Here is a 17,150-nt window from a genome sequence, read left to right as displayed (position 1 = left end):
ACCCTGGCCTCGTAAGATTCATATTCTGTCTCCATATACTATTCCTTTACTATTCAGTTGCATATAGTTATGTTGCTTCAAAAAGTACAATTCTATTTTCTTTCTTCGTTCCATTTTACATCGAGAACGACAAATACAACACACAGAAGATTTTTATAATATTTTAAGCGGCAGTCAAAGTTATTTCTGTTTCATTGTTTTCTCTGGAAAAATAATAAGACTTTTATGAAATGTCTCTCGGTCAGCCTATGATGCACCAAATCACGCTTTTTGCATAACTTCTGACGATGTAGTTATTTTCAATATGTTTATATCTATTTCACTGATCGCAAGATAGCTCCAGCGCTAATGTTCTTTGAAATAGTCGATAAAAAGTTCTATTAAGTCGGTTCTGCATTCAAAAACTATGCAACAATAAGACCAAACGTATTGTTCGAACCAAAGAAAACAAGAACACAGTATCATTCAGCCGTCTTGAATATTCCTAGGTTGATTTAATACAAGTTTTAAGACAATTAAAGAAGAAGAATATCGAATATTTTTCTTAAATAACATAATACTAAGTAGCGTGATATTCAGAAGAATATAGAAAATTATATAAACCAATACCAACCAACTGTATATACTGAACTAAAATTAATCCAAAAGATCAAAACACTAAAATAACCAAAAGTCGCTATACACGTAAACAACAAATATTTGAGTATGCACAGAGTAAAGAACTGATGAACTTTCATGTATACTCATGTCAAGAATCATATCTGCTAAAAACATCTCACGAGAAAGTATTAAGAATGTTGCCATTGCCGCTGTTGGGTACACGTAAAGTTCTTGCAAAAAAAAACAGAAGCGGCAATCCCGCCTTGTTCATTTTAAAAAAATGACAAATGCTATTGGAAATTTTATGTAAAAAAATATAAACCAAGAAACTCGCTTTTACGAAATTAAAAATGATATTTTCTAACAATTATGCAATATTTCCGTTTAGTAACAATTTCGTTAATCACATAATGCAAAGTACGCGACAATATTAAAAAAGGTACTTCTATAAAGATAAGGTGAGAATAACTGTGAAGTGGTACAATGAGAGAATAACATTTATACTTGAATTTAAGTTTAGGCACTATACAAAATACTCCATATAATTATAGTTGAGTTCACTTAACCCTGACGATTGAAAAAAGTTAATAAGAATGTTAAAATACCATGTGTACGAGCGAATTAAAAAATACAGCGTGTTATCTGTGCTTTTTTACATCTAGAAATAATTTACGCAACTGGTACGATGAGAGTGCGGAATTGAACAGCGCAATATATCAAAACAACAGTCCCCCCACCAGCTTTATAACAGAAATTAATGCGAGGTTCCCGGCACATCAACAAGTCATCGCACCGTTGTTTACGGTGGGGCTACATCACGGTAGTCAGCAAATTTCATTTAAAATCGCTACTCATTCCGATACGTTATCTGGTACCTCCGGGTACTGTTATTTAAGCGGAATGACAAGTCGGCTCGGACAGTCCCGAAAATGATTTTAATAATAATAGCGGTGGCGGTCATTGCCGTTTATGTGTACAGCAAATATGATCGCACATACAACTACTGGAAACGAAAAGGGGTACCCCAACTGCAACCTGTGTTCTTTTACGGTGACGCGAAGGATTTCCTCGACGGGAAAATATGCGAGGCGGAGAATACCATGAACTATTACAAGAAATTCAAGGCCAGGGGTCTGCGTTTCGGAGGTGAGTTTTCCCCCGTTTTTCCCCCTTCGCCAATTCGTTGATTTAGCTTCTCTTCTCAGGCGTTTATAACGAGAAACGACCGGAATGGGTACCGGTGGACCCGGAACTCATCAAGACAATCACGACAAAAGACTACGAGTACTTCGACCTCCATTTTAGGAACATCAGAAAAACGCTGTTCTTCAACAACCTGTTTCACATGAGAGGCGATGAATGGCGCAACATGAGGAGAAAATTAACTCCTGTTTTTACCACAGGTACGTAACAATTCCTCTTTACTTTTACGGAGGTTGAATTTTATGTTTCGGGATTTAAAATTAGAAACAAATTGCCGATATTGAATATTGATTTTTGATTTTTTTCTGCAAATAAAAAGACACTTTTACTTAAAAATCTTCAATTACTCAGTATTTCTGATATATCCATTTAATAAAAAGGAGTAACCATGGCATGTATATTTTTTAGCGTGTTCTATTGCGTCAGTAAACATAAACCTTGACCAGTTATTCATGTTTCGAAACAAATTAGATCAAGTTTGGTTAATCACTGATACACATGCTGTTGCATACGCATGATTTCGTCGATGCAGAATTGTTGACATTTCTGGCCGACACCATTACACAACTCAGAGAGTTTTGCAGAGGCCGGAATAAAAGGTAGTCGGAGGGGCCCAGGTATGTGCTATACGGTGGAACGAAATAATATCCCTGCCAATTTCTCTTAATTTTTGTCTAGTCATTAAAGATGTTTGGTGTCAGCTTGGTTGGAGCTGTGGTAAAAGCAACAGGAGGGTCATCCTGCTGGTACGATAGTTACCAGTTCGAATCCTGCTGGGGCATAGTCGTAAATGTGTATTTGTGATTGTTTAACATTTGCGAATGTCCTTCGGCAAGAGTGCAAAATCAGACGAGGAAAATGATCGCAGTCGCGCCAGTAATCAGGCTGGGTAAGACTGCATGTCTTCTCGGATGATCTCCAAGTTTTTGACATTTCTGGCCGACACCATTACACAACTCAGAGAGTTTTGCAGAGGCCGGAATAAAAGGTAGTCGGAGGGGCCCAGGTATGTGCTATACGGTGGAACGAAATAATATCCCTGCCAATTTCTCTTAATTTTTGTCTAGTCATTAAAGATGTTTGGTGTCAGCTTGGTTGGAGCTGTGGTAAAGGCAACAGGAGGGTCATCCTGCTGGTACGATAGTTACCAGTTCGAATCCTGCTGGGGCATAGTCGTAAATGTGTATTTGTGATTGTTTAACATTTGCGAATGTCCTTCGGCAAGAGTGCAAAATCAGACGAGGAAAATGATCGCAGTCGCGCCAGTAATCAGGCTGGGTAAGACTGCATGTCTTCTCGGATGATCTCCAAGTTGGTTACTCGCCTGTCGGTAGGTTTAAGGCTGAGAAACGTGGTTCGAAATCTCTTTACTTTTTCGGGGGTTGAATTTTATGTTTCGGGATTTTAAATTACAAGCTAATTGCCGATATTGAATATTGATTTTTGATTTTTTTCTGCAAATAAAAAGACACTTTTACTTAATGCATTTGAGTCGATTTTTGTTGCTCAAAAATCTTCAATTACTCAGTATTTCTGATATATCCATTAAATAAAAAGGAGTAAACATGACATGTATATTTTTTAGTGTGTTCTATTGCGTCAGTAAACATAAACCTTGACCAGTTATTCATGTTTCTAAACAAACTAGATCAAGTTTGTTTAATCACTGATACACATGCCGTTGCATACGCATGATTTCGTCGATGCAGAATTTTTGACATTTCTGGCCGACACCATTACACAACTCAGAGAGTTTTGTAGAGGCCGGAATAAAAGGTAGTCGGAGGGGCCCAGGTATGTGCTATACGGTGGACCGAAATCATATCCCTGCCAATTTCTCTTAATTTTTGTCTAGTCATTAAAGATGTTCGGTGCCAGCTTGGTTGGCGCAGTGGTAAAGGCAACAGGAGGGTCCTCCTGCTGTTACGATAGTCACGAGTTCGAATCCTGCTGGGACATAGTCGTAAATGTATATTTGTGATTGTTTAACATTTGTGAATGTTCTTCGGCAAGAGCGTAAAATCGGACGAGGAAAATGATCCCAGTCGCGCCAGTAATCAGGCTGGGTAAGACTGGATGTCTTCTCGGTTTATCTCCAAGTTAGTTACTCGCCTGTCGGTAGGTTTAAGGCTGAGAAACGTGGTCTGAAATCCACGTTAAAAAGTAGGTCCAATCCAGATAAACCATAGTTGGTAAAAAGGAGGTTCCAAAGTATATTTAAAAAAAGATCCTTGGTTTAGCACTGTCATGATGGAAGACAGTCTACTTTCCTACTAATTAATTCTGGTTCTCTCTTTTTAATCGCCTTTTTCAGTCGAGTACATTTAGTTTGCTCATATTCTAGCTGCTCATGATAAACGAAACAACACTTCGCTTGACAGCAGTGCTTTTTGGCTTAAATTGGTTGGATTCAACTTCGTTTCAGCAACTATATGGAAACTCGTATGTTATATTTTTTCACTTTTAATTTATATGTAAAACAAGTGTAAAACTGGGTTTAATATCTAATGTAAACATTTTTTTAAGTGACCACACAGTATTGAAGTGAACCATTATTACTTATTTATGAAAAAAAATAATTTCGTCTTAATAAAAGAGAAAAAATACCCAGATGTATGAGGATGCATGTATTATTTTAGTTATTAAATAAATTGTCCCTTTGATTTTCAAATAATATATATGCAAAAATTAAGAACAAAATAATAGGGCTGCATTAATTAAATTAATTACTAGCTTCAAATGTTAGTGTTTTAAAAAATCAGAACTTTAGAGAATCAGAAAACTTTTTAAATTTTAAAATGCACTCTCCTGTTCTAGCTATTAATCCAATATAATTTTACTTTTTGACGGAAGTCATTAGGCGTGACATCTTCAAAGATTTTTCATAGTTTAGTCTCTCCACTATGTGATTTTTAAAGAGTACAGGAATATAATTTATGAAATATGAAGGGCTCAAAATAATTTTAAAAAATATTTAGTTAAACGGAAAACACAAAGCCATACTGAGGTTTAAAATTATTCAACGTAAAACAAACTCCTATCTCTAGACTTCTAATTCATCTCATCATTCAGTTTCAACACAAACAGTTTTTTCGAAACACAGGGCCGTATCAGCCACCCGACATAACCTACGGAACTCCTTCTGGCTCCCTAAAAAACGACTAAAAGGATATACATGGTTTTGACCCCATCTGGACAGCTTACAGTTGTGGTAAAGTCGGCTGTACCTTTACCCGACAGTTTATCTTTGACGATCTCTGAATAGCATTGTTTCTACTCTAATTTCTATAGTATGGACTATTTCCAAAGTTTTTTTTAACTCTAAATTTCAATAGTCTACAATAGATAAACTGAGCTACTAACCGCCTTCGGTAACAATACAGTCTGAACTTGTTTTGTTCAAATTCCAGAAAACTATTTCAGTTCACAGCAACTTCAGCCTGACTTTAATAGCCTTTAACTGCAGTTCATGTACTAGGAATTCACGAAAAAATGGTGTTTTTCGAAACTTATATTTCCTAATCAGATTATTTTATGGCAGGGGGTCTTTGAGCACCTTCAGTCCCCCTTTTGTGACCTTACAGCTTCAGCTACGATAATTTTGCCTAAACTCCTCTTCCAACTACACCAAGGAATGCTTCGAGTAACTGCGGAACGATTACCAACGCAACGTCAACTTGTTTTCTTTTCTTGGTAATTAATTCGATGCCGATTAATTGAATGAAAATTGTTAAAAACTGTTAAAAATGTGAATGATTTAAATAAAAACTTCTAAGTTTTAGTTTAAATACTTACGGAACGAAGTTATGACGGTTATATATTGAACAGCAGATAATACTGAGAGTATATATATATTTTAACATAAACCAAACCCCTATATCTAGACATCTCACTTATTATACCGTTTTTTGTAAGATGCATATTGAAATATAAACATTTATCGGGATTTCTGATGATTATACCTCGAATTATCAATATAATATCTCTAACTTTTTTTTAATTATGATTTAATTATTACATTGTTTCTAGTCGTTTGTGACTGCAGTGTTGTCGGCCCTATCTCTGGTGAAATAATGTTTATATATGTACTGCTGTATTTTTTATTATATGCACCTCAATACACAACTCTACACAAGATCAGATGATTTAATTATTTTAAGCATGGGTCCTGCTCTAGTGGTATACAAAAGTTGCAATTCTTCAATATTCTCATGAGAATGGAGTCTTTCCTCATGCCCCCTTACAATTTTCTTGATTACTTGGCTGACTGTGTGTATGAAGGTCTCGATGTAGCTAGTCAGTCCTGTAGTATTTGGGTGCGCCCACAATTCTTCTCAGGACTAGATATTACTGGCAGCACTAATATAGGTCTATAGGCTTTAATTTCGTTTGGTAACTTTCCAAGTTTTGGAAATATTATAATTTCCGCCATCTTCCAAACGCCTGAAAATTGATGAGATTTATAATTCCCTTTCTTGGTAGTTTTTGCAGTAATTCTCCTGTTATTAAAACGTAGCCTGGTGATTTCCTGGGATTAATGTCAGTTTTAATAACTTTGGTTAGCTCCTTCGGTGTAACTATTTCAATTATCGAATTTTCAGCTTCCATGTCTGGCTGGTTCTTCGTTGTCAAATACCGAATTAAATTCATCCATATACTATTCATAATGCATTCTGTCGTGTTATAGACCAACCATCCATTTATTTGAAGCAATACCGGCATTAGTGTCAAACAATCTCGAAATATAAAAGACAACACATATTAATTATAATATTACACCAAATACAGTTTTAAAAAATAATGCTTAGCTGGCTTGGTGGCTCAGTGGTAACGACGATGGGACAGTCCTCCTACTGTTGCAATAGCCGCGGGTTCGAATCCTGCTTGGGCATGGTCGTAAATTTATGTTTGTGATTGTTTAAATTGTGTGAATGTTCTAGACAAGACTGTAAAATCCGACAAGAAAAATGATCCCAGTTACGCCAGTAACCAAGCTGGGTAAGACCGGATGTCTTCTGGGATGATTTCCAAAGTTGGTCACTCGCCAGTCGGTAGGCGGCTTAAGGCTGAGTACCATGGTCGGAGCCCACGTTATTAAACTTTAGGCCCAGTCCAGATAAACCCATAGTTGGTTAAAGGAGACTTTAAAAATTAAAAAAAATAAATGTTATTATCAAATAAATTTATATTTATCAAACAACAAAGAATATATTTATCAGTAGCAATTTACCTGTTTTACAATCAATGGGGACATTACAATTAATCGTTGAAACTTTCTAGTCGATTATATCAATAATTTCCCACATTATAGATCGCAATGTTGCCAGAATGTACGAATTTTATTTATATAAAGGAAATATAGTATATGTAGCTATACCAAAAAAATATCCGAGCAAACTAACAAAACAATATTGGATCGTTATCATCGTAGAAATACGTGCCGGTAGCATTGTTTCAATCTAACACCCAAACAATCACACAATAGCGTCATAACTTTACTGATAAAATACTGTATAAATAAAAATGGATTAATGTTTGTTTGTTTTTTTAGGAAAAATGAAGATGATGTTTGATACGTTGGCAGATAAGGCTGATGGGCTATCAGTATTGATGCATGACTTGAAGAAAAGACAAAAACCTGTAGAACTTAAGGGGATATCGATGAGATATACCACCGATATTATAGGTAATTGTGTTATGACATTAACTAATTAGCAAAACGTCTTATCAGTTTATTTACATTATTTGTTAGATCAATTATATATCTCAATCAATATAGTCCGTTGGCAATGTCGCCGCATCAACTTTCAATTTCAGTTAATTTTTACTTTGACAGAAAATCAAATTCGAATCTAAATAAAATAATTAAACAAAATAATGTTATCACATATAATTTATTTAAACATTATAGTAATAAGTCAATTAAAAAGTCCCCGGCCTACTATAGTAAAACATATTTTTTGGCAATTTTTTTAAATTTAACATAATTCCCTACAGGGGTATTGTAGCGACATTTCAACTTTTCGATACCATTTTTGTAGTATGATTTGTCCTTTGCTTCAAAATAGGCCTCAGTTTCGGTGATCACGTCTTCTTTTGAGATCTGAGAACAGAGAGTAGTCGCTGGTGGCCAAATCTGGAGAATACGGTGAATAAGGAAGCAGTTGGAAGCCAAGAAGCAATTCATGGACTTTTAACACGGTGCATTGTCTTGGTGAAATAGCACATTCTTTTTCTTCAAATACGGCCGTTTTTTTGGCGATTTCGTCCTTCAAACGGTCCAATAACGCTATATAATAGTCGCTGTTGATGGTCTTTCCTTTTTCAAGGTAGTCAATGAAAATTATTCCATGCGCATCCCAAAATACGGACGCCATAAACTTGCCAGTCGACTATTGCATTTTCCCACGCTTTGGAGCTGGTTCATCGTGTACAGTCCACTGGGATGACTGTCGATTGAACTTCGGAGTGAAATGATGGTGCCATATTTCATCCATTGTCACATATCGACGCAAAAACTCGGATTTATTAGGCTTGATCATCTTCAAACACTGCTCCGAATCATCAGCTAGTCGTTTTTGGTCAAAAGTGGGCTCGCGCGGCATTCACTTTGCACAGAGCTTTCTCATACCAAAATATTGTTGAATGATATGATGTACACGTTCAGTTGATATCTTTAGAGTGTCTGATATTTCATTCAATTTCAATTTAGGGACATTCAAAATCATTTTGTGGATTTTTTAAATGTTTTCGTCGGTAACAACTTCTATTAGGCATTCACTGCGTTCACCATCTTCGGGGCTCATTTCACCACGTCTAAACTTAGCATACTAATCCTTGATGGTTGATTTTACGGAGACAGTCTCCGGAAACTCGGCATCAAGCCAAGTTTTTGCTTCACCTATATTTTTTCCCTTCAAAAACAATGTTTTATCAACACGCGAAATTCTTTTTTATCCATTTTTTTTCACAATAACAAGAGTTGTTTCACTCAAAATGCTATAATTCACAAACTAATCATCTTTTTGGGATAGGGTTAACTAAAAGACATATGGATTTAATTCTAATAGCGCTATCTACGTCTTAGGTCGGGAACTTTTCAACTGACCTGTTACAGCAAATATATATATTATTTCGTGCATGTTCGAAGTAACTGACTAGAAAGACAATCTCTTTCTGTTTCAATTAATAATAAACGGCCATTTGAAGCTTCTGAAAATAAGCAAAACCCTAAATCGACGTTTGCGGTAACTTATTATTATCACTAATGTTTCAGAGTTTTGCAGACTATTAACAACCAAGTGAATTTTATAGGTTGCTTCGGTTGCGTGTTTGAACATATCAGACCGAATTGTATTTATTTTTAAATAGAATAAAATGAGAAGCAAAATATTGTCAGGTTATGATAAAACTAATATACAAATTGCCATAGGTAACATATTCGACATCGTAATGACATGAGTAATGTTTAATAAACTATATATTTATTAAGGTCAAAAAGATGTTAGCTCTTCAGTGTTGTCAATTTTGTACTTATTATTCTCTTTAAAATTATCTAGTTTTTTTCAATAAATTCAAATAACTGGTAAACAATCTTGAGCCACTGTATTTATTATAAAACTTCTGATGTGCTTTATTATCATTTGGCTTCTAATGTTATCATGGGAGTTCCTATCCCAATTTAAGATAATTTCTTTTAGCCTCTAAAATATCTTCTAAATTATTTATTTTAGATGGTATTTAAAATAAAACCGATATTTTTAACAACTTATGATAATAATATTTTATATACAGCATTATTATTTATCATGTATGTTCCTTCAATTATTCTGGTTTTTCAATTGCACAATTTCTTTCTCTTCTGGGCTCTCACCTTCTTTTTTTATTGGACGAAATAATCTTTCGTATGTTGCTTCTTGCGAACAAGGAAAATCCTAAATGTATTCCGTTCATCTCTCAGTTATTTTTTATCTTCAGTTATTGTGTATCCTTTTTTGTATTTTATGCGTCCTTAATTATATGTCTTTTGTCTTCCGGTAATTTTTAGAAATGTATTTAGAAACTTCATGTTTTCATTACAGCTTGTCTCCATCTTTTCTCCAAATTTTATTCCAAATTTATTTTGTTTGCTTTTTGGCCTCATCTATCATTACTACTACCTTTGCTCTAATTTTTTTTATTATTTTCATAATGCTCGGTTGATTTCTCCAGGATAAATTTCATTTAATTTTCATTTCAATTTCTTGGGACCAAGATACTGTTTGTTTGTGGTTTTTCTTTCTTTTAGATTACTTTATTATTATAAGTGAATTTCAATATTTCTGCACATTTTCGATTTATAATTTAATTTTGTAAATTATAAGATTCTATAGTTTAAAAACCTTTTACCCTTTTTTAATGGGTAAACTAATAGTAAATAGGGATTACTTCCTATTTCTGCCTCATATCTCACTCTTGTGTCCACAATCTCGTCTTCTTCTGCTTCGTCTTTCTATCAATACACACTCTTGTATACGGATATTAAAAAATGGGTCAAAAAGCGGATTTACAATACGGCGAATAGAAATTACCCCTCCGTGACGTTCAATAATTGATCAATTATTTGACATATGAACTCAATAAAATTCAATTGGTTTTCTAATTTCGTACACAATGTTAATGGTTCATATGCTAAAGATTCAAAGGATTTCTTTTTATTTGCCATAATACACATACCAGGCTCTAAAAATTGATAAAACCACATTATTCGATCATGTATCTCATCGACTTGTGAACAAGAAATCAGATATTTTTATATTTTGGAAATATATTCAGTAGTGAAAAACAATAAATAGTCAGTGAGTTGAGTTAGAAGCTCATATACTTCTATCTGTTTGGTATTCAAGTCTTGTAGGAATATTTATGCTGACTTCATGCATCCTTGTACCAACCCATCACATATATACACTGAAACTGGTCACTGAAGAAAGGACAAAATTATTAGGGATTCATATACGCAATAAACAATACATATAAGGCCTAACCTCAATGTTATTAACTGTGCTATTTGCCTTAATAGTACGTTGCAGAGTTTGTCTGGTCAGTCGGTCGGAATATGTGGCCGTCGATACAATTGTTTGCCCGAATACTCACTACTATTTTGTGGAAGGAATTTGCTTAAGAACTGAAAACACTAGTTGAATAAATAATTGTTTATTTCGATATTGATTGATACGTGTGGTCGATGTGGAGAATGGACAGGACATTAGGTTAAGGTAAAGGAAGTACGGTAGCGCTGTGGAAGTGTACAGTTACAAGGGGGTAGAGAAAAGAAAAGAGAGCGAGACATCGTCGCGGTAGTCTTTTATAGCCGGGACCCTCATGGTACCAATCCACCAGCGTTTCCAACCTTTGAACTTATTGTAAGTGAATGCGTGGTGGCCTAAAAGATCGTAGCGATCTTTATAACGTTAATGACACTTGGATATAATTGAAGGATCTTAGAATGGTCAATACTTACGTTCTAATGCTGTAAAAAAAATACCGATTTCAAACTATAACGGTTAATTCTAATCTTGCAAGATTTTGGGCATTGCTAATGCTACGAATAAAATTTGAATCATGTTCACATGTAATTTCTATGTGCAACCTCATAGATGCACAAAGTATATTGGCTTCAACATTTGTAGGCTCTTGCGGTTTTGGTATCGAATGTAACTCCTTGAAAGACGAAACTTCGGAATTCTATGTACAAGGCCAAAAATTATTCAACCAGACCAGCGTCAAACCTACCTTGCTCCAAAAAATTGCTCGATTCATCAACGTATTACCATCTACCGCCCAATTGGCCGTCGGTAACTTAGAAAACTTCTTCAGGTATATCTTAAAATTACCAATTACGTCATAAGACTATGACTAACTCGAACGTTTATTATTAGGGAAGTTGTACGAGATACTTTAAAATACAGGGAAGACAACAAAGTGGTTAGAAAAGACTTTATGCACTTGATGATACAGCTGAAAAATAAGGGAACTATTACCGAGATTTCAAACGCAGACGACGATGTCTATGATAAGACAGTTAATGAAGGTAGGGACTGATATGTTCTACTGTATTCTTTGATAACCTCGAGCGCTGTTATTATTTCTAGATGGAATCGGATTTGAAGAACTCGCTGGTCAGGTTCTGCTGTTCTTCACCGCCGGATTTGAGACTTCTTCTACAACAATGTCGTTCGCCTTATTGCAACTGACACAGCATCCGGATATTCAGGAGAAAATGCGAGAAGAAGCGAGAAGGATATTCAAAAAATTCGGTGGGAAATTTACGTACGAGGGTGTTCAAGAAATGAATTACATCGAATGTGTGGTTAAAGGTAGTTTGCATTTCTTAATTCCACTAAGTATTTTCAGAATTGAGAATTCAAATGTTCCAGAAACCTTGAGGATGTATCCGCCGTTGGCTATACTTCCACGAGTCTGCACAAGGAATTACAGGATACCAAATACGGATGTCATCATCGAAAAAGATACGTCGTTGAGAATCTCTGTTTGGGGTTTACATACCGATCCCGAGTACTTCCCGGAACCGTTGAAGTTCAATCCGGACAGATTTAGTCCCGAGAATAAGCATAAGATCAATCCTCATGCCTATATTCCATTTGGCGATGGACCACGCCAATGTTTAGGTAATTTTACAAATTTGTTTATTGTTATATTAGGTGCTCATGTATTTCTATCAATCTGAATATGTTTTTGGACCAGGTGAAATACAAAAAGAGACATTTCAGTATTTTTTCTCTTCTTTCGTCCTTTGGTTTTATCGAATGCAAAAACCTTTCTATCTTATTGTGCCACTTTAGCTCCTTTCAATTCCTCCTTACTTGCAACGATCGATTTTATTTTTTCATTCTTGGCCTTACTGCGAGCTTCATAGAATTCCACCTCTCTAACCAATCTGCTTGTTTCCATTCTTTTAATATACCCATTAAACTTTAACCTGATATATATATATATATATATATATATATATATATATATATATATAGCTAAAGTTTTCAATTTCATTATTGCCCTTAATCTGTATGTTTCTTCTACTTCTTCTGATGAGAAACTCTTTCTGGATTTTTTCGTATTTAGTTTATAAAAATTCATGTTATTGTGTTAATATTTTACCAGTCATAATGTCAACCATCCACGAAATTTGAAGACCTACTTTTTCTGCTCTTTCAGAATTTATATTTGTTTTTGAGCTGTTTCAGTTTTATGAGTTAGAATCGACTGGTCATCTACAAAAATCAAACAGTCTATCGTAATTTCAGTTCTTCCTAGTTTGATTGGTTGGTGAATTTTAAGATCCGACTCTTGAATTACCTTGTCTAAGATGCAATTGAAAAGTAATGGGGAGAGTCAATACTTTACCTTACTATTCATCACCTCCTCGTGTTTTAGTATTACCTCCTTACAGTTCACCTTGGATTTTGTAACAGTTAGCGTTTGTCTGATAATTGAAATGGTTTTCAAATGCAGACCTTGTTTTTCCATAATTTGGAAAGGAGATTCACGGTCCACAGAGTCATAGGCCTTTTCTTATTATAAAGTTTCTATTATATAATAACAAATTTTAATAGTTAATATGTGTTCTTCATTCAAGTTATTCTTCTTCATATTTAATTCAAGATCTGCCTAGTCTGAAACCTCTTGGCATTAACTAAACTTCTCTTACTCGCTTTCTGAAGACTTTCTACTTTCTTGTTTCCTACAAACACCCGAGTTTGTGAATGGGAAACCTCAGAAGAAGCCTACGATACGGAGAACATATATCTTACACCCAAACATTGGGTAACAAAATAATAATATAGTGATACTCATCTGGTACTCTCATTTACATCACTGACCGGATTATTGCGAACGAATAGTCTGTTCAAAGTTTATTTGTATATGTGTCATCTAAATTTGTGAGGTCGCAATACTGCCGCATCAACTCGGAGTTTTGGTTCAGTTTGGCTTTGACATACAACATTCTAATTTAAATAAAATAATTGAACAAAAATATTATCAATGGTATATAGTTTATTTTAACATTTTAGTATATATGTTATATATTATCGAGGGACTCAAAACTACAATTAAGAACACAGGTAAAATAGTTTGTGGGTAAGAGTTGATTTATTATATTTACATTGAACCATTTTCCACACCACCCATAAGACAGAATCCTAGGCGCGTTTTTTATGTAGTGTTACCCCCTGGAAGCCCAATTAATAATTATATATCAAAGCAATGTATTTTACTTTCATTCAAGAGCATATTTTACGTTTAGTTCTTGTTTCCTTCGATGGCGTTTTTACTTGTTAATTCATCTTGATATGACTGTATATTTTATTTCTTCTGCTACTACTTCTGTACACCATTATTGATAAAATTAATCACTGAATTCTGTCTAAAGAATTTACCTACATATCTACAAAACAGTTAGTATACATTCTCTCCCCATACATTCTAAACTAATGCTTATGTTTAATTCTGAACAATTATAATCAAATCTGTGCACACAAATCTGCCATACCCTCTTTTCCACTCTCGTCACTCTGTCTCAGGAATTTCCAGCATTACCACATATCTTGAAAGTTTTCTTTAGTCATTTCACTTTCCTAGTCAATTCAATTACTAAACTGTTAATGTCCAGTCTGGCTAAAACATGTTCACGATTCCACCATTTATCAATTACTTCCTCTGTATATCTTATCGAGTTCGTCCAAACCGGAAATGATGACAATGGTTCCATCCACATATCCAAACAATTCTTTATGAAATATCCTTCTTGACCGGCATGTCTAATATAACGTGTCTTTGCTACCCCTCTTATCAACTCGATTGGATTGAATATACTCTGATAAGGAGGAAGTCGTAATGCTAATGTGACCATATTGTTCAGCCATCTGATCCACTGTATATATTTTCACGGGTTTATTTATTTAAAAAAAGAGTAAATTTCAAAAAACGCAATGAAACATGGGTTCAAACTTCTTTTATGTACTTTAAGCCATTCCTTAAATGCAGCCTTTGTTGATTCACTTTTTTGGATCTTCTCCACCAGTGTACTAAGATATAGTGAATTGTCCATAACAATAATTGATGGTTCCTCCAAGTTCTTTAAAAGTTGATTTTCAAACCACTGCAAAAACAAGTGATGGTACTTTTCTCCATGGCAGTCACCCTTAGACTTTGAGGAAAACACTATTTCTGCCCCAGGAATAACAATATTTCATGTATATTCCTGTTTCCAGCATGAAGTAGTTCTGCATGACATATAGTTATATCTGCAATGAATTATTAATAAGTTGTATGACTAATAAAACCTAATCGATAGTTATTGCCACGTTTACCTTTGCCTTGCCATTCTGAAATATCCACGTGTCATATATAAAAGTCGATGTAGTAATTCTTCCTTGATTTTATTGTATATTTTTAAAAATTATGTTATTTGAAAAGCAATCTCTGGAAGTTCCGTTAAACCCCTTCGTTGGTTATCTTTACATCACTGAAATCCTATATCACCCTACAGTGTATGAAAGAATGTTCAACATCCCTCAAATAGTTGCATATCATATCATTCAGCTTTTTATGGATACTTCCAACACTAGCAATTTTCTTCGAAATAATTGTATTAAATTATATTTCGATTGAAAAAGCTAATTACTATTTTTATACATTTCGTATATTTGAACTCTGATACAGCTAACATCAAGCTGATCTTGATTCATCACCCGTTTTGCACAAAGTCGTTTTTTTCGGTGAATTTAAGGTTATATTGTTTTTTATTTTTTGTGAGACATTTTAGAGACCACGCCCGTACTAATATTCAGTGCAGCAGGAACACGCTAAAAATAATTTCTATAAAACCGCAGCGATTTGAAATTTACTAAAACAAAGCTTTAAAACAACGTCTGTCGGTTTACAACCCGTAATTATAATATTTTGAATAATTTTGCCTACGTTTTACAACCGGAAAACTTTGATAAGCTACTTCGGTTTCACGTTCAAACCTATCAGCCAGCATTATATCTTTTATACCTAGAAAAAAATGAGAAGAAAAATATTGTCTGATTATATTATACATATTTCATAATACATTAAATATCTTGATGACGCATCTACAAAAAATGTTTGAATATACTATACATTGATACATTTCATTTTAAATCAAAACACCTACTAAAAGAGACTAAATAAAGTCTATAATAACATTAATTAATCTGATATTGACGAACTATATTGTATTTATTCTATTATCTTAAACAATTTCCTTGATTCAACAGGTATGAGATTTGCTCTATTGGAGTCTAAGCTGGGGTTAGCGGTACTTCTAAAAGACTTCAATTTTTCATTACATAAGACGACGGCATATCCACCCAAATACGTGGTCAATAATTACATTCCAACTGTAGAAGGCGGTGTGCTACTAAACGTCACCAAAGTTGATTAGGATAGTGAGCAGTGGTTACTATGAAATTTTAATTTTTTTTTATAATTCAAATAAAAAATAAAGAAATATTTTAAGATTGCATTATTATTTAGAATAAGGTAGAGATAAAGCATCACAAGTTGTTTTCCTGTTAATTTGAAATTACAAAGTGTATAAGAGGTATGCGGTATGCGAATATCATCATTATCAGTAATCATGTAAATCGTAACTATTTGATTACTCTTGTTTATACCGTCGAATCAGAATAAATCAAACATTGTTTCCCCAATTTTTCTTGAACATAATCGCTACATTAATTACTTAATATATAACATTTATGCTATCATTATCATCAGTTAATTAATTATAATATAAATAACCATTTTTATATCGACGATAAAGATATAATTATTATAGACGAACTTAGATTAAGATCTCAACAATTAAATTCACAAAATTCTGAACAACAACCATTAAAAGTTTTCTTCCAACAATTTTCATAAATTCAATGACTAATACCTCAAAATATTTATACGACTTTTTTTTTATTTAATCTAGCCAAAAGCCACCTAAAATTTTGAATGAAGCTCAAATTAAAAAAAATATTTCGGGTAATCCGCAGATGGTTTCATTCTATTTCTATTAAAAAATATTATATTATAATTTGAAATGATAAATCGTTCTTCTTCAATGTGTCTCATCGAGCTCACACAAACCGAAGCTGTTATTTTCGACAATGTCTCTTTACATAAATCCAGTCAGTTCAGGTTTGAATATCCTACTCGACCAGAATATATATATTGTAATAATTCTTTTCAATATCCCATACCAACTCAATTGGATCTAAAATGCAGTGATAGGGAGGAAGACGTAATACTCTGTGGCAATAATATTCAGTACT

At 34.0% G+C, this 17,150-nt stretch overlaps 1 protein-coding gene across 1 annotated transcript; it reads left to right on the top strand.

The window, feature by feature from the left end:
• The first annotated feature begins 1,373 nt into the window (after positions 1-1,373).
• Positions 1,374-16,344, top strand: LOC143204614 (putative cytochrome P450 6a14). Its single transcript, XM_076417287.1, has 8 exons — positions 1,374-1,746; positions 1,806-2,003; positions 7,355-7,489; positions 11,472-11,658; positions 11,721-11,872; positions 11,934-12,158; positions 12,219-12,470; positions 16,104-16,344. Exons 1-8 carry the CDS (start codon positions 1,530-1,532, stop codon positions 16,268-16,270), a joined length of 1,533 nt encoding a protein of 510 aa, XP_076273402.1. The 5' UTR covers positions 1,374-1,529; the 3' UTR covers positions 16,271-16,344.
• The last annotated feature ends 806 nt before the right edge of the window (positions 16,345-17,150 follow it).

The sequence above is a fragment of the Rhynchophorus ferrugineus genome, unplaced genomic scaffold (genome assembly GCF_030347505.1).
Source record: "Rhynchophorus ferrugineus isolate W39M unplaced genomic scaffold, kcgeb_rfMv2 rfM11, whole genome shotgun sequence".
In the NCBI taxonomy this organism is placed as follows: domain Eukaryota; kingdom Metazoa; phylum Arthropoda; class Insecta; order Coleoptera; family Curculionidae; genus Rhynchophorus; species Rhynchophorus ferrugineus.
The sequence above is the reverse complement of the archived record's forward strand: the minus strand, read 5'-3'. Positions and strand labels throughout refer to the sequence as shown.

What these genes read in the sequence shown, in the direction of transcription:
- LOC143204614 (XM_076417287.1), top strand. Translation starts at nt 1,530, where the DNA reads ATGATTTTAATAATAATAGCGGTGGCGGTCATTGCCGTTTATGTGTAC. An exon ending in ATATACCACCGATATTATAG is followed by an intron (nt 7,490 to 11,471) that starts GTAATTGTGTTA and finishes CAACATTTGTAG; the next exon opens with GCTCTTGCGGTTTTGGTATC. An exon ending in AACTTAGAAAACTTCTTCAG is followed by an intron (nt 11,659 to 11,720) that starts GTATATCTTAAA and finishes GTTTATTATTAG; the next exon opens with GGAAGTTGTACGAGATACTT.